Genomic DNA, 18,861 nt, shown 5'->3' with positions numbered 1-18,861 from the left:
TACGATACGTAATGTTGTTATGGGTGATGTTATTTACATAATGATTATGTACAAAATATCGCGTGTTTGATCTGAGGGGGGGAATATGTAGTGTTTAGAGAATTTCTGCATAAATTCTAGAACTACGCAGCCTTCTACCATCTCGAACACACGATATTTTAGGTGTGAGAGTGGGATAGAATCCTACCTACTCCACATCACATGTTTGTGTGTGCAGGTGTGAAATCAGTCGCAAGCAGAAGTTAGGCGCAGCGGACAAACGGCACCGACAAGTACTTGTCGGGTGATCCATGGAAGTTCTAGTGAAAGTATATGGAAGAACCGTTGAACTTCTACTTATTCTGTGTTAATCATATCAGCAACAATTGTTATAAATAACAAGAACCGTTGAGATTCTGATGTCTAAAAAAAAAAAAACTCGTAATTTGCTCTTCCTAGAGGCAAGACGTGTGTATGATTCCTGTATTATAGAGTTGTGCTTAGCAAGCCAACTCTGTTGTAAATGTAACTTAATTGTTTCTAATGTGAGACGACATGGATGACTTACAAGAAGTCAATTGTTTATGTAAGAAGTGTGAATTTTATTCTTTGTGGAAGTTCAAATTTACTGATAGTTGTTGAAAAGTATTCTTCAAGTACCTCATTGTTTCACAAAGAGAGTCTTAAAGGTTCCCGTGACTAGCATCATTCTTCAGAGAAGAAATTTGTAGAGATTCCAGAAGCCGGCTATCCAGAGAAAAAGATCGGCTACACATTCCTACATAAGTCAACTCATGTAAGAAAAGTGGGGCATTTGCACTTACACTTCACACACTCTTAGTCATCAAAAACGTTAGAATAGGACAATAAGAATGCATGCTGCTGAACGTCACCTGTGGCACCAGGTGCCAGGAAATCTTATTTGAGCTGCACCATGCAGTTTGCTTGACTTTTTTGTTGAATGGATGGAAGTCCCTAAGAAAATGTCAAGATTAATTTGTGGATTCACCTTGAACAAAAAGATAGTAACACAAAGCACTATGATGACAAATACCAAAGTCCACATTTGTCCCTGGTGCATCTGGATGATGCTAATTAACAGTGCTGGCAGCTCCACATGGCGTAGGTTGTTTGCTGGAGTATGGCATCAAAGATCCTAATGATTCCTTAGTGAGAACTCTGACTGATGAACCATTGTTGTGGGCTGCTTCTGGCTCATAGAACTTGAAGGAGTGAACTGGTATGGCACAGGATGGACGCTGACCTAAATACTGTACAGGTAACAGGATACAGCCACAAATGTTTGTGGCAATGTGATCCTGTGGAATCAAATATGTCTGTGGAGCCAGCAACCTCTGTTATGAGCACGCTGCTGCCTGATGGCCTAGCAGTCATGCAAAACTGCCAGGCTGTTGTCTGTTGGAGTGGTCCCTGGAGCTCTCTGGTGGGGTCACCCACTTGATGTTAGTGTGCGATTGGTTGCTGTGTGATAGAGCTTATGGACCTAAGACAGCAGTTCCTTTTCTTCTGTAGCAGTTGTTGGGATTTCATGTATTGCAGGTACTTTTCTATTTCAGAGGGTTATGATCCTGTACAGATTTCTTATGTTGCGGGGGGGGGGGGGGGGTCCATGTTGTGTTTAATTTACATGAATAACCAAATGAAACTATATATAGAATTTGCTTGTTAAGAAGGAATTGGGGTGAACAGAGGATGTGAATATATACTCGTGTAAGCAGTCCATTTTCTTCACTTTTTTTAGTGGCATGTAATATCTGTAAGTCATCTTTAATGTTAGAACCAGATTGTCTGTGTTGATTTGTTTAATTGGCCATGGAACTTTATTTTCCAAATGATTAATGTAAATATTGGCTAAGTGGCCTGCAGGACTGCTTCTCATTGCTATATCAGCTCACTGCACATAGATTTTGTTGTTGAATAGTTACATATGCTAAAATAAATTCTAACATCTCTGTGAGTTTGTATAAATCTGCTTTGCAAAGCTGTTTTTCTTATTATTAAATTGCTCCTAATTGTTTCAATAGTGTTATGGACAAGTGTATTAGTGTGCAGGTTCACCATGTCCAGGGATGCAAATCTGGCACTGTCTACATCAGTGGTGTCATTAGTAAGTTCTTGGGAATTTCTGATGGAAAAGTTGTCTCCAGATGTGTAAAAGTTGCTAAGAATATCTTTGAGCTTCTTAGAGATGTAATATTCAAGACTGTTACTTATAGGATTTATTGGCCAGTGATGCTTATGAATTTTTGGCTAAGGTGAGTTAGTTTAAGTGGTAAGGGGTGCATGACTAAGCTGTGTTGGATATCAAACAATCAAAACTCCAGGTAGGAATAATAACAATGTAGGAAAAGATTGATTGCTACTTACTGTAAAGAAGACATGTCAGGTTGCAGATAGGCACAAACAAAAGACATTTACATAAAGCTTTCGGCCACAGCGTTCATCAGTAAAAGAGACACACGCACCGTTCATACACTCAAGCAGGCGCACCTCATGCCCACATGATCGCCAGCGCCAGCATCTTGGACTGGAATGCAACTATCATGTCGGATGCAAGCAGCAATCTTGAGGGGGCTGGGAAGGGAAAGGGATGATAGTGTACAGTTGGGGAAAGAGACGAATGCTGTCTGGTGGACTGTACAGGAACTAGAATGCCAACAGACACAGTGTCAGTAGGTTGTGGGGCAGGAAGGTGGGGATAAAAGGAACAAAAAAGGAGAAGAGTGGGGATAGATGGGTGATGTGTTGGCAGAACACGGCTTATAAACAGGATGGGAGATGAAAAAAGGGGAGGAGATGGTAGACAGAGGGGGTGGAAACTGTTGAGTGGAAGGGTGGGGACCGTATGTTACAATGAGGAACATCCTAACTGAGATACTTCCCACTGCACCCAACCCCCACAACATCCTAGTCCATCCATATTCCACTCCCAATCCCAACTCCTTGCCCCAAGCATCATAGCCCTGTGGAAGACCCAGGTGCACCAACCCAGCACTTCCTATTCCAGTCGTGTCACAGGTTTATCCTACCCTGTCTCGGGGCCAAGCCACTTGTGAAAGCAGCCATGTCATTTACCAGCTCTGCCGTAATCATTGCACAGGTTTTTATATTGATATGAGTACTATCAAGCTGTCCACCAGGATGATCAGCTACTGTCCAAGGTGAAGGTAGACCATCCTGTGGTGCAACATGCAGCTGTTCATAACACACTTGGTTTCATTAACTGCTTCACTACCTGAGCCATCTGGATCCTTCCCTCCACCACCAGCTTTTGTGAACTGTGCAGATGGGAGTTATCCTTACAACACATTCTCCGCTTTTGTAATTATCGCAGCCTCAACCTACGGTAACATACTGTCTCCACATCCTCCACTCAACAGTTTCCACCTCATATGTCCTATCATCTTCTCCCCATTCTCACCTCCTACTCTGTTTATTTGCTGCCCTTTACCAACTCATCCACCCATCTTTCCCCACTCCTCTCCTCTTTTGCTCCTTTTTTCCCCCTCACCTCCCTGCCCCACAACCTCCTTGCACTGTGCCTGTTGGCATTCTAATCCCAGCACATTCCACCAGACAGTGTTCGTCTCTCTCCGCACCCATACACTAGTATCCCTTTCCCTTCCCACTCCAGACTGCTGCTTGCATCCCATGTGATAGTCGCATTCTGGCCTGAGAGGTTGGAGTTTCAGGTCAAGTGTGCATGAGGTGCGCTAGGTCATGTGTATGAATGGTGTCTGTCTCTCTTTTACTCATGAGGGCTGTGGCCGAAAACTTTCTGTAAGTGTTTTTTAATTGTGCCTGTCTGCAACCAAACATGCATTCTTTACTGCAAGTAGTAACAGTACTATGTTGGATATCAGCATCTGATAAAAGGAAGCTGAAATTCTTAATCAGTTTCCTAAACTTAGCTTGATATTTAGATGTGGGGCCAGTCTTATTTTATATTATTTTGAAGAAAGAATTGTAAAGCTTTGCTGATGTTATCTTCATGCATAAGTACTGCAGTCTTACATTTATTAATACCAGTCAGTATTTTTGAATAAGTTTCCTCGGAGTTATTTGTTGATTGTAGTGAACAAATACTATGAATTCAAAGGCTAAGCAAATTATTGCAAGTAATCTATAATCAAGACACAGCTCTGAAAAATCTGGTTCAAAAATACTCATCGGTATTAATAAAAAAAAAACTTATGAACAACAAAGCCCTTGTTGTTAAGCAGATAAAGGTAATACTGCAGTAGTTGCTTATGAAGACGATTACATCAGCAAAACCTGACAAATCTTTCTTCAAAACAGCATAAAAGAAGACTGACCTCACTCCTAATTATCAAGCTCAGCTTATAAAATTGATTAAGAATTCCAACTACATTTTATTAGCTGCTGGTGTCCAAAGTAGCTTAGTCATTAACCCCTTACCACTTAAACTAATATCTTAGCCAAAAATTCATAAACCTCATTATCCAACACATCCCATTGTTAATTCAGGGAGCAGTCCTGCATTTTGTATATCTAAGAAGTTTAAAAATATTCTTAACAACTTTTTACCCGTTTAAAGACAGCTTTTCCACCAGAAATCTCCAATAACTTTTTAATTACACCACTAATGTGTGTATAATAGACAGTGCCAGATTTGCATCCCTGGACATGTAAACCTGTACACAAATATGACTATCCATGACACTACTAAAATAATTAAGTGCAGTTTAATAAAAAATTGAAACAACCTTGCAAGTCAGAGACATATGTACTCATAGAGATATTAGAATTCATTCTACTCATAACTATTTCCCATTCAACAATAAAATCTATAGGCAACCAGATGGTCAAGCAAAGGGAAGCAGTCTCAGGCCTTTTAGAAAATATATTCATGGGCAATACCCACTTAAAAGATAAGCTGATTTGTTACAAAAGGTATGTTGATGCAGTAGTTTTGTTCAGTGGTACAGTACATGAAATAGAATCATTTGCAAATGTCATGAGTAACATAAACCCCAATATCAAATTCACTGTCAATCTTAATATAAAAAAGTCGAATCAAAAGCAAGTCTTTGAAATTTTTTGAAAATCCACCATATAAGTGTAAATAATTATTCATACCACCCTACGCAGCACTGAATGGATGTTTCAGATCAATGTTAAACTTTTATATGAGATATGTCCACAAAGCAAGTTCCATTTGGTTATATAAAACAAACGTGTACAGATACAGAAAAAATATTTATTGTACAAAAATCTACAACTGTTAAACCACTTTTCTACGTAGCTTCCAAAATTTTGTAGGCACTTGCCATAGCGTGGCACAAGATTTTGTATGCCTTCTTAATAGAAGGCAGATTTTAGGCGTAAGAAGAGATGAAAGTCACTAGGTTATGGTTGTGCTTAATTTTCTCTTCAGTTGTGTGAACCAGTTCATCTGTAACCACAGACAGGCACCCACTTCGTTCTTCATCATGCACTTGATCACGTCCTTCATTGAACAGTCTGACCCATCTTCTAACCATTGAATCTCTCATAGGATTTTGTCCGTAAACCTCACAGATTTGTCGATGAATTTCCTTTGATTTCACTTTCTTTGCATTTAGAAAACGAATCACTGATCTGATTTCACACGTGGCGGCATTTCCAATTATGGCTGACATTATAAAGAAGCACTACAAAGGTCACGTCGGCAGCAGCAATCTGAAAATGGCATACATGTCTTCTTCTTGAGTCACAGTAAGTGCCGCATATGCTCAGAACTGACATCGTAACGCCGCTGTGGGTAGTAATAGAAATGGAACTTACTTTGTGGACAACCCTCGCACATAAAGTTCCTCTCAGTTTGTCTGCCAAAGAGAAAGAAATCAATATTACCAAAAATGTAGCAAAAAAAAATGGCTAAAAACCACAAATAATGTGTTATCTATATAATAAATTTAAAACTGGGAAATTACATGCAGTAAAATCATAACCACCAGCAGAAAAGGAACTATCTGAATGCATTCCCTTACTAGGCACAGCCTCATAACAAGTTTCAAATCTTTTCTGAACGACAGGAGTTCAGATAAGTTTCTGCACCAGTAACACTGTGCAACTTAAACATAATCTACAGTACCAAAGGCACCAGCCTAGGCCCTGAAACAGCACGAGTTTATAAGATTGATTGTGACAACTGCCCCCAACTTTTATCTTGGCCAGACTGGCTGAAGTTTCAGTATGAGATACTGTGAACACATGGGTGCCTTTAGACTAAAAAAAAAAAAAAAAAAAAAAATCTGCAATAGCCACTCATGTGAATCAACACAGACACTCAGTTTCTAACAGTAAAGATAACTTAACGATATTAGATACTACCCAAAAAAGTGAAAGAAAATGGATCTCCTAGAGGATCTAGAAATATACGTATTCACATCCTCAGTTCATTTCAATAAATTCTAAATGAGCAATTGGAACTAGGTAACAAACGAGTTCTACATAATTTCCTTCATCTGTTTACTTAAATTAAACACAACATGGACTCTTCAGTCATAAGTAATCTGTACAGTAACATAACTCACTGCAGTCTAAAAATACCTGCAATACACAACATCCTAACAACTGCTACAGAAGAAAAGGAACTGCTATGTTGGTGCCATGTGCCCTATCACACAGGAACCAACCACACACTGGCATTAAGTGGGGACCTACATAGCAGAGCTTCTGGGGTCACTCCAGTAGATGAAAGCTTGAAGGCTTTGCACACCTGTCAGGCCAACAGGTGGCAGTTTGGTCATATGGCCACAAATAGACACAAAAAGTATCCTGGGACCTGCATGTAACTTAGGCCACAGTCAGGGCTGTGCCAGGCCAGTTCAGTCCTTTGAGGTCTCTGGGCCATGAGCCAATGGCAATAGCTGTTTATCTGTCAGAGTTCTTGCTAAAAAATCATCAGGATCTCCAACACTGTACTCCAGCCAGCAACCTTCACTTTTTGGAGCCGCCACCACCATCATCATCCAGCACTGTCAAGATGTTGCAGGGGCCTTCTATCCAACAGTCAGTTATTGTGTAACTCAAATGCTGATTAATCTTATTTACATACTGTCCACGGACAACTTACACCAAGGAGGAGATTCAGTTTATTTGTTTCTTTATTAATGACCTTGTTCAAGATTGTTTGCATTGCACATCCAGTGGTGCGGTACATACCAGGAACAGATATCAAAATCAACACAAACAGAGTAGTGTACTAACAAATCTTTGCAATCTTAACAATTCCTTAAACACGCTGCAATTCAGCTTGCAAAAACTTTCATTTTAAATGACTTGTTTATGATGTCAGTATAAAGTTACGTAAGTCTACACTCCAATGTGAGCAAATACATTGCTCTGATCCCATCCATCACCTGTGTAATTTTATATTTCTCTCAACTGACTTACAAACTTTAATGATCACAAAAAGATCTATATATGTGTGTACAGGTATGTCTAATTTATAAAATGCAATCTGATGGCTTTATAATATTTCATTAAAATTTCAGCCACCAGTTAAAAGAAGTTTACTCTTAAAGTACAAGCATTTTCTGTTATTAATCTGTCACCTGTGCCACACATTTTTTTCTTTTTGCTTAGTTTACACCTTTGCTCAACAAGGATACATTTATATCTTTGACTAATGGATACTTATTACATTGTAAACTAAGTAAATAAACAAATTTAAAAATAATGTAAAGCACATGTATTATGCTCAAACTGACATGAAGAGTATTGGGAAGGGTGCCACAGTGATTTAGTTACAATATATGAGCTGTTTTCAATGCAGCAGTGTATACATTCTTCTTGATAACTATAAGGACCCTGTTGCACCTTATATTTAAATAAATACAGGCACATTAGCATGGTTTTATGAATGAAACAACTTATAAAGTGGTTCTAAATACTCAAATATTTCTGTGCAGTGTAGGAACAGACAGTGTTCTACTGACCAAGACATCAGTGTAACCAGAAATATTAGCCCTCTGTATGGTAGCCTTAAACCAGTTAAGGTATTGAAATAAAGCATTTACAAGTTTTTGTGGTTGGTTGTGTATGTCATTAACAAAACAATTAATACTGTAGGTAACATAATTCAAGAAACAGTGAATATAGATGTCTTCTAAGTAATGACTGTTTTAATTTGTCCATAGAAATATTTTCATGGAGTTGATGTACATCATTTGGCACTTTCACAAAGAGATGATCAGTGGCTGCTTTTTTACTCAATGTCAGATGATAATATCCTCCGGTTACCATACTGTAAAGATGAACATTTGTGATAATTTTCCAGTGGTTTAAATTCTCTTTTACAGAGCTATTTTTCAGAAGTGTGCACTAAAAATACTAAACGTCGAGGGACCTTGGGATTCTTACACTTATGTGCCACTATATTTACTTCATAACTGTATTTGTGCTTAAAAATAAAGTGTAGTTTTGGCTTACCTATGAAACTAACAACCACATCACTAAAAGTAATAATACTGTCAATATATTCATCCCTAACTTGGTTAAAAATTGAGTTTTACATTCTGGTGCAAAATTGAATTTGAAAAATCAAAAGCAAAGCAACAGAGTACCTTATGGGGTATTCCTTCTCTAATTTATTTGATTATTACGACTTGAAGATATAATTCCAGTCAACACGGATGTTCACATTAAAGAGACTTTTAACCTTTCCAGTATATAGACAGCTGATTGCAGTTTCTGAAGTTAGTGAAGTTTGATAAATGCTTATATGAAGATGAAGATAAAAGCAGTAGCAGAGTAGTTTTTTTAAGTTATTAATGCGAGTAAATTAGTATTGTCATAATTTGTTGTTAGTATACATTACAGTAATAGCCTACAGTGATTGATTCAGTTTGTTAACATATAATGTGATTCAGTACATCCTTGTAAGCTTTTCATGATGAGAACATGATATGTGAATAAAAGAACACATACAAACTACACAGTTAGTAAACCATATTTCATATATAATTCCGACACGATTTATGTGGCCCTGTACCAGCAATTAATCTAACTACTGTTTTCTGTGACCAGAATAAAATGTTTCAGTCCAGGCTTTCTTAGGGTAGTCACATAGAGCTCTGTGTATGCTACGATAGGTGCTTCATCAGATAAAAAATGCAACTCACAAATTTTTCCCTTCATTTTTGGGAATGGGAAGAATTCACATCGGCCCAGGTCAAGTAAATAGGGTGGCTTTGGTAATGCAGTTTCTCCTTCTGCAAGTAGTCCATTGTTCTAACCATGTGTGCTGAGGCACTGTCTTCTTCAACTTTGGGTGCTGTGACCTCCAATTACTTTCGCCAGACATTATGTCACATACCACTCAGCACTGATTGTGTAAAGTTTGTCACGGAGATGAGATGATGCATCCTGTTGAAGAAGGTGGCCACTACCTTCTTTCCAAAGCTCTTACTTCTCCCAACTAGCATGGGTGGTTCCTCACCAGGAAAGCACAATACTGATGACTGCCTTTTTGTTTTGGGGTCGTTGTGGTATGGCCATGTTTTGTCACCTGTAATGATATTGTAAGTGTCTTTGGACCACATTTCGTTGAATTATTCAAGAATAAAGGACACTAACACGTTCATGTTTGCTGTTAGGCTTCTGTCAGGAAATGTGGCACCCAACGTGCATGTCTTTTGGTTAGGTCTAAATGATACTGAAGGAAGGTCTGTGCTGCAGTTGGTCCAATATTTATAATCGCTTCAATGTCACAAGATGTGAGGTGGGTATCATCTTCAATCATTTTCCTCACAGCATCAATGTTTTCTTGGGTGACTGCCATTGCTGGGGCAACTGGGAGGCAGTTCATCTTCAGGATACTCCTGATCCCTTGAAAATTTGTGAAACCAATTTCCAATGGTGGCCCAAGAAGGGTCAGACTCACCATAAACATGTACTAGAGAAGAGTGGCATTGTTCTTTTTGTAGTCATATCATTGCACAAAAAATAGTGGAGCAACAAATCTCTCTTTCACTGCATCTGACCCAGCACTGCCTGTGTCCTTTATTCACTGTTCACAGAATGTTTGAGATCCAGTGGTGGAGGGAGCACTATGCCAGTGCTGTAAGGTTGAAAAACAACCCTCTTTCAAATAAAAATAATCCTATTGTTGGCAGATTTCCAGTTTCAGAGCTGGTAAGGACTTCGGCACAGCCGTCATGTTTATTAAAGATATATTTCGCTCTTTTGCAACAGAAACAAGTGAAAAGTGCATTTATTTTTATATATGCTATATTCCATGGGTATTCTTTAAATCTGTTTTTCTTTTTCTTTTGCAGATTACTCATTTCCCTATATTGTTATCATTTTATCCGTTATTTCAAATGCTGTGCACTTTGCTTTCAAATTGGATCAGGTAAGTTGTCTAATATACAAATTTTGGTTATTCACATTATACCAGTGGAAATTTGCTCTTGATTTCTACATTGCTGATTCATAAAGTAATAGTGTTCACTTGATGCTCTTGTTACCTTCCTTTTGTATTGTAATCCAAGACCTTTTTTCCCCACTATGGAGCCAAAAATGGTGAAATCCATACAAAGTTACCTGAACGCAATAAGATTTTGAAGTCAGTCAGTTACTCCTTTGAGTACCAGGGCTTTCTGCCTGAAACCATGTTTTTAAATTATTTAAATGCATTGTTATTATTATTATTATTATTATTATTATTATTATTATTATCAGTGCTTTTTGCATGAAACCACTGATGCTATTGCGTGATAGAGATGTCTAGTGGTGCACTGAAGTACTTCTATGAATGTAGTTCATTGTGGCAGTCACAACATTCAGAGCAACATTTGGTGTGGAGATTGTGGTATGTGATTCATTGAAGTTTTGAGATGTAGAATTGCGCCTAGGAAAAATGCAAAATAGCATTCAAATATGTATCATGAAATAATGAGTGGTTGAAAACTGTATGTCCCAAGTGAATCAGCACAACCTTGATTGTTTACTTTTTGCTTATTCATTTTTGTGTTAATTGGGTACTATGATGATAAAGGTCAATTTTGTGAAAAATTTTAAAATTTGTTATTTTTTTATTTTTGGGACTCAAAGGGTTGGTATTAACATTTAAGAACATGACCTTCTTATGTGGTTAACTTAAGCACATAAAGCTTGTCAGAATGTTGTAAGAATGCCAGTAAAGTACTGAACTTTTTATCCAGTATTATGAAAAGGTAAGTTGCTACTCACCATATAATGGAGATGCTGAGTCGCAGATAGGCACCACAAAAAGACTGTCACAAATAAAGCTTTCAACCAGTAAGGCATTTTTCAACAATAGATGACAGACACACAGAATGTGTGTGTGTGGGAGGGGGGGGGGGGGGGCCGGGGGGCGCATGCGCGCGCGCGCGCGCGCTCGCCATCTATTATTGTGCATATCTGCAACCCAGCATTTCTGCTACATGCTGAGTAGCAACTTCTCTTTTCATAATATTGTTACATTCCATCCTAGATTTTGCGTTGTTTGAACTTTTCATCCTGTAGATTTGGCACAAGATAATTCTGGTGGAAACCCCACAATCAGGCCCTGAAGACCTATCATATCTATTTCTTCAGACACATGAGAAAAGAGCAACACATTTTAAACTTACATACCATGTTGAATGAGATTATAGCATATAAATCCCACTAGCTTATTTGTTACCTTTAACAGTGTAGGTGTTGCTAGTTAAGAATAGCATTCAAGCCTCCAAAGAAGTCTTAGATTAGAGTACTGTGGTACTCGCTGTCCTAATAAAGGCACCTAGCAAGTCATTTCTGAGTAGATCAGTGTGTGTGTGTGTGTGTGTGTGTGTGTGTGTGTGTGTGTGTGTGTGTGTGTGAGAGAGAGAGAGAGAGAGAGAGAGAGAGAGAGAGAGTGAGTGAGTGAGTGAGTGAGTGAGGAGGAGGAGGAGGAGGAGGAGGAGGAAGGGGGGGGGGGGGGGCATTGGCTTCTCGGATAACACAATGCCTTTTGTTTTCCTAATTCCTTTGCTATCACTGATAGAATTTAAATCTGAATAGCAAATCGTACAATTTTTATTACTTCTCCCTGAACTATAGATCCTTTTTCAAATTTTTCCTTGTTTGCACAATCTAGAGATTGAACAACACAAAGGAAGCAGTACACTCCCGTGTCCTTCAGCCTTGCTTCAGTTTTGTATTCACAGTGTCCTGCAGTCTTGGTACAGCTGATGAATACAAGGCTGCTTGTTTATTTTATTTTTGCTGGGCTGATATCAGGCTACATGACCATCATCAGTGGTCCTACAGGAGATGCACAATAATGCAATACATAATGTTATACACTATAGGATTGGAGAAGTGCTAGAAGTCTGAAAAAATTGAAGTAAAATCTCTGAAAACCTCTACAAAAATTCCATGTAAATAAGTACTGGGCATTCTAACATAAAATTGTGAATATGCCCCAAATCCCATACTGTATAGTATCATGTATTGTATTATCATGTGTCTCAAGGGGCCACATGTATATATGTTGTTCACAAATTAGTTCGGTTTTTTTATAACGTATTTAACCTTCTGTTCCCTGATAACTTCAGAATTTCAGAGTGTATTCCAGTCAACTCTGTCAAAAGCTTTCTCATAAGCCAACAAATCAAAAATCAAATATCATTTGTATATGGAAGTATAGACACACATTTATAAAACTGTATAGAAGTTATGTATGTCTGTAAGGAATTTCATAAAGAACTGATTTCTTAGCTTCATTATTGTTAATTGTTTTAAATTGAACATATATCTGTAATGTTAATTTCTTATACAAATTACTGCATGAATTCCCAAGTTTGCTACCTAACCTCATTATTCTTTAGTTTAGTTCTAGACTTTCTTTTTCTGTTGCTTAAGGAATAGATAAAAATAGTTCCCATGTTACATGGTAATTTTCAAGAAGTTGACTATAAGGAGTGGACAAGCTACAATGCAATAAAACATTAGAAAAATGTTGATCATAACACAGTATTTTCATGAGCTCTTTCATTAATTCTTGTCATCCTCTTTCATGATTATCACTTATTTCATATGATTGGAATATGGAGAGTTTGTCAACAGTATTTTGCTCTTTTTCTTGATCATCTTCTCCTTAATGATCTAGAAACTGAACTTATTTCTTGAGCTCACTCTTCACACCAACATTCTGTGTCTTTGCCCTCTGTTAATACTACACCCCTTGCATCTCAAGCTTTGCTCTAACATTGTTGTCATTAACATTCTGTGTCATAATGCAGATATGGTCAGTGCGTTAAGAGAGTACTAGAATGATTGAGAGATAGTATCTCATTGTAGGAGTACATTATTCACAAATTGCCACTGGCATTTGATAGTAACCCTTTTTTCATTTTTCATTATTTGTATACCTGTTGGTGGTATGAGCCATCAAATTTCTAGTGATACAATGAGCTGTCTCTCTCACTATGTTCATGGTTTCTGCATTGCTCCTTGGCTGGTGGAAATTGTATCATTATAGTTACTTATTTTCTTATGGTCTCCTCTTTGTTTTCTTTGTCTGCAATACATTTCTGTTTTCTCTTTTAAATGACCAGCTCCTACAATTTGCCCAAATTACACTGCTGACCATTAAAATTCCAAATTTGAGAAGGATAACAAACAACAAAATTGTGGATTGCACATATGCAGTACAGTAGGAATAATACATGATTAAAATAGTAGGGGTCTTGGTAACATACATGGTGTGAAGTTTAGTGCACAGAGACACCACCTCTGGCAGCGACAATGACACTGACCCAGCTGTTCATCGAGTCTAAATGAGCTTGATCACAGAAACAAATGTGTCTTTCCATGCTGATTCAACTGTTTTCCAGAGTTTATCATAGTGATGTTGACTTGGCAACCCATGACGAGATGTTTTCGGTGGGTGAAGTGTGAGCCAGAACAACAGCTGAACACCCTCTGGGTCAAAATAGGTTACAATGGCATGGATAATATGTGAGCTGCTACAAAATTGTTGAGGCTTTTATGGCCACTTGTCATCATATTGATATTGCATGTTGCCTTTAATCTCGTGATCTTTAGCTGTCCTTTACTGAATGATTTCTCTGACATTTCGCCAATGTGAGTGGCTGGAATTGCCATAGAATCATCCTCCATTGCTGGTGGTGGACTGAAATCAAGCCTGCAGTCTAAGATTGCATGTACCTGTCACCCCAGCTGAGGGCCTCCTCCCTTTGTTACCTTCAACAGTCATTTGTTGCAGCAAGGGAAGCCAGAATCTGTTTAGTTAGAGACTTTCTCCCTGCTTTTAAAACTGTCATGTTTATGAATATCAGTTGCTACACTGAACAAACAGACATGATAAGATTTCACCACAGTGAGTACCTGCTTCTCAGCTCCTTTTATGTGTGTGTGGGGGGGAGGGGGGGGTTTCTGTGGTTGGTGTGGCTGTCTCACACAGCACGTTTTCAGCTGTTGCCGATTCTCCAACTGTGTCCCAACCTGCAATACAGTTTATGTTCAGTGACCCTGGTATTGATAGAGAGCATACACTTTTCCACAAGTTCATGGTATTTAGTATATTCCAAACATTGTGAGTGAATCTGTTTTGTCCTTTGCTGATCTCTTCTTGATTGGTTTGTAATTACTCTTTATGCCATGTTTGTACAATTAACAACTGATTCTGTCTGTCACTCAGGAGACTGTGACAGGAAGCTAACATTTCTTCTTGTGACGTGTTACTGGCTGGATGTTAGGTTTCATGACTCTTCTTGTGCCACTGGTAGAGTACCCATTATTCTGTAGAACACATTTAAGATGTTCTATGTCACATATGATGAGCTCCAGGCACATATTTGTCTTATGTCAGAATATTAATCATACCTTTCTTCTGGCACATATGATAATATGAAAGTTTGTGCAAGTATCAATCCATGTGTATTGGTTCCCGATACATGTTGTGCACCAGGTTCTTGCCATTCTTCATAACCAGCATATCTAGATGGGTAGCTGTCAGTCCTTTTGCTACCTCCATAGTAAATTTAATGTTGGAATGGTTACTGTTCAGGTTTCTTAGGAAGCCACCAACCATATTTTCTTCACGACTCCACCCAACATAGATGCTGATGATGTACTTGTACTACACCTTATATTTACAAGGTTCTAATTTAGTACCTGTGTTTCAGAATGCTCGTGAGGAAATTGCCATTTCGCATAAAGTAGCTCATGGTAAAACATGTATGAAATAGCTTGGTGATGTCCTGTGGGAATATGGTATTGATATGTCCCAGAGAAAGCCGCCTGGTAGAATTTTGCATAGAGCATAGCATAACTTAATCATAGCTAACACTTGGTTCAAGAATCATAAAACAAGGTTGTATACATGAAAGAAGCCTGGAGATACTGGAAGGTCTCAGATAGATTATATAATGGTAAGACAGAGATTTAGGAACTGGGTTTTAAATTGTAAGACGTTTCCAGGGGCAGATGTGGACTCTGACCACAATCTATTGGTCATGAACTGCACATTAAAACTGAAGAAACTGCAAAAAGGTGGGAATTTAAGGAGATGGGACCTGGATAAACTGACTAAACCAGAGGTTGTACAGGGTTTCAGGGAGAGAGTAAGGGAACAATTGATAGGAATGGGGGAAAGAAATACAGTAGAAGAAGAATGGGTAGCTTTGAGGGATGAGGTAGTGAAGGCAGCAAAATGGCTAAGCAGGGATGGCTAGAGGACAAATGTAACAATGTAGAGGCTTATCTCACTAGGGGTAAGATAGATATTGCCTACAGAAAAATTAAAGAGACCTTTGGAGAAAAGATAACCACTTGTATGAATATCAAGAGCTCAGATAGAAACCCAGTTGTAAGCAAAGAAGGGAAAGCAGAAAGGTGGAAGGGGTATATAGAGGGCCTATACAAGGGCGATGTACTTGAGGACAATATTATGGAGATGGAAGAGGATGTAGATGAAGATGAAATGGGAGATATGATACTGCGTGAAGAGTTTGACAGAGCACTGAAAGATCTGAGTCGAAACAAGGCTCCGGGAGTAGACAACATTCCATTAGAACTACTGACAGCCTTGGGAGAGCCAGTCCTGACAAAACTCTACTGTCTGGTGAGCAAGATGTATGAGACAGGCGAAATACCCCCAGACTTCAAGAAGAATATAATAATTCCAATCCCAAAGACTGACCCTACGACTTATCTTAGAATCTAGATTAAGGAAAGGCCAACCTACGTTTCTAGCATTTGTAGACTTAGAGAAAGCTTATGACAATGTCGACTGCAATACTCTCTTTCAAATTCTGAGGGTGGCAGGGGTAAAATACAGGGAGCGAAAGGCTATTTACAATTTTTACAGAAACAATATGGCAGTTATAAGAGTCCAGGGGCATTTAAGGGAAGCAGTGGTTGGGAAGGGAATGAGACAGGGTTGTAGCCTATCCCCAATGTTATTCAACCTGTATATTGAGCAAGCGGTGAAGGAAACAAAAGAAAAATTTGGAGTACGTATTAAAATCCATGGAGAAGAAATAAAAACTATGGGGTTCGCCGATGACATTGTAATTCTGTCAGAGACAGCAAAGGACTTGGAAGAGCAGTTGAACGGAATGGACAGTGTCTTGAAAGGCGGATATAAGATGAACATCAACAAAACCAAAACGAGGATAATGGAATGTAGTTGAATTAAGTCAGGTGATGCTGAGGGAATTAGATTAGGAAATGAGACACTTAAAGTAGTAAAGGAGTTTTGCTATTTGGGGAGCACAATAACTGATGATGGTCAAAGTAGAGAGGATATAAAATGTAGACTGGCAATGGCAAGGAAAGCGTTTCTGAAGAAGAGAAATTTGTTAACATCGACACGTAAGTGTCAGGAAGTCGTTTCTGAAAGTATTTGTTTGGAGTGTAGTCATGTATGGAAGTGAAACATGGACAATAAATAGTTTGGTCAAGAAGAGAATAGAAGCTTTCAAAATGTGATGCTGCAGAAGAATGCTGAAGATTAGATGGTTAGATTACATAACTAATGAGGAGGTATTGAATAAGATTGGGGAGAAGAGGAGTTTGTGGCACAACTTGACTAGAAGAAGGGATCGGTTGGTAGGACACATTTTGAGGCATCAAGGGATCACCAGTTTAGTATTGGAGGGCAGCATGGAGGGTAAAAATCGCATAGGGAGACCAAGAGATGACTACACTAGACAGATTCAGAAGGATGTAGGTTGCAGTAGGTACTGGGAGATGAAGAAGCTTGCACAGGATAGAGTAGCATGGAGAGCTGCATCAAACCAGTCTCGGGACTGAAGACCACAACAACAACAACAACATGTCCCAGAGAGTCATTGAGTGTCACTTTGGTGAACAAAGAAACAACACCATAGCTGACTAGGGTGTTGTTGGGTCCAGATTTTAGTTTCTTCAACTTCTGTATGAAATGTCCCAAGTTCTTTATGCTTTTGATGGTCTTTGTGACATGTGTCTAAATCAGAGACGCCAAGTGTTTTGCTGGTTTACATTCAGTGAGCAAGGTGTGCTTGCAATCAGTCATAGTGGTACACCACATTTATGGATTTTGGTAATCCATTCAGCCGAGGCAGTAGGTCTTCTGTGTTGTGCCGGTTCCTCTGTAGGTCTGCAAAGGCAGAAGATACTGTGTGTAACCAATTCAAATTTCGTGTGATCCAGTGTAGTGAATCTGCGCTTAGCTTTCAGTACGTCATTGGAACTAACAGTATCTTCAGTCTTCATTAAAAGTGCAGGATTTCTCTTTTGGACAGGCATAACCATTATGCTCTTGTTGGTGTTGGGGCTCTTGAGAGCTTGTAACTCTTTTCTTTTCAGATTGCAAGTTTGTGTTTTTGCTTGACACAGTATGCTGGTGATTTCATTGTGTATGTCCTTGGCTTTTTCTCAAGGAAGGATCCAGATGGTGTTAGCAATCACATACTCTGTAGATAGAGCTTTAGGGAAGATACCAAAATTCCCTCCTTTTAAAGGACAAATGAGGTTCCCCTCATAAATGAATTCATGTAAAACAGAGAACTGTGAAATGATGACCAACTTTTGGGCATTTGCTATCAACTCAGTTGCCGCACACACTGAGATGATTTGAACAGATTTGACAGCATCACTCTCAAGAGCATGCAGATGGAACTTGAATGCTGTGTTGAGTTGCAAAAGAAAAAGTTTGTAAGATGTGAAACTTCTCCTTGAACACATAACTACACTGAAAGTCAATGAGCTCCAACTGAATTTCAGGAGGCACACTTATTCCTCCACTGCTGGAGTTGCAAGAATAATAAAATCAAGTTCATATCAGTTTACATCACTAAATATAGATTAGATTTACTTCCATTCCATTTGATTCATAGAGAAGAGGTCCTCCAGGATGTAGAACATGTCAGAAAAACAATAATACATGACAAATATTTACAACTAAAACAAATAAGCTAATGTACCTTCCACAGGTCCCATGTGGAATGATTGTCTTTTGCTATTTGTATTTTAGTGAACACTATATGAAAGGATCATTTTACAACACTCATTCACTAAGATCGCATCAATGCACTGAATTTAAACTTAATTTTTTTAATTTATAAGGTAATAAACATATAATAGAACTACTACAATACTTATTTACAATGAACACATTACTGCACTGAAATGACTGAAATGGCGGCAGAAGTTAGATTGTACTTTACACACACACACACACACACACACACACACACACACACAATCACTTGGTTCTACTCAGACCTTAATCAAAGGGGTAGAAGGAGTTGTCCACCAATATATCCTTTATGCTTCTCTTAAACTGAATTTCATTGGTTGTTAAGCTTTTTATGGCTGCTGTAAAGTTATTGAAAATGTGTGTTCCTGAAT

At 38.5% G+C, this 18,861-nt stretch overlaps 1 protein-coding gene across 2 annotated transcripts in view; it reads left to right on the top strand.

Annotated features, from left to right (window-relative positions):
• LOC126471487 (JNK1/MAPK8-associated membrane protein-like) overlaps positions 1-18,861 on the top strand; it is a 118,112-nt gene that overhangs the window by 73,975 nt on the left and 25,276 nt on the right. For both annotated transcript variants that reach the window (XM_050099698.1, XM_050099706.1), the window contains one exon: positions 10,287-10,363. In XM_050099698.1, the coding sequence (XP_049955655.1) occupies positions 10,287-10,363 (77 nt within the window). The remainder of the gene's footprint in view (positions 1-10,286; positions 10,364-18,861) is intronic.

The sequence above is a fragment of the Schistocerca serialis genome, chromosome 1, assembly GCF_023864345.2.
Source record: "Schistocerca serialis cubense isolate TAMUIC-IGC-003099 chromosome 1, iqSchSeri2.2, whole genome shotgun sequence".
NCBI classification, from domain to species: domain Eukaryota; kingdom Metazoa; phylum Arthropoda; class Insecta; order Orthoptera; family Acrididae; genus Schistocerca; species Schistocerca serialis.
The sequence above is the reverse complement of the archived record's forward strand: the minus strand, read 5'-3'. Positions and strand labels throughout refer to the sequence as shown.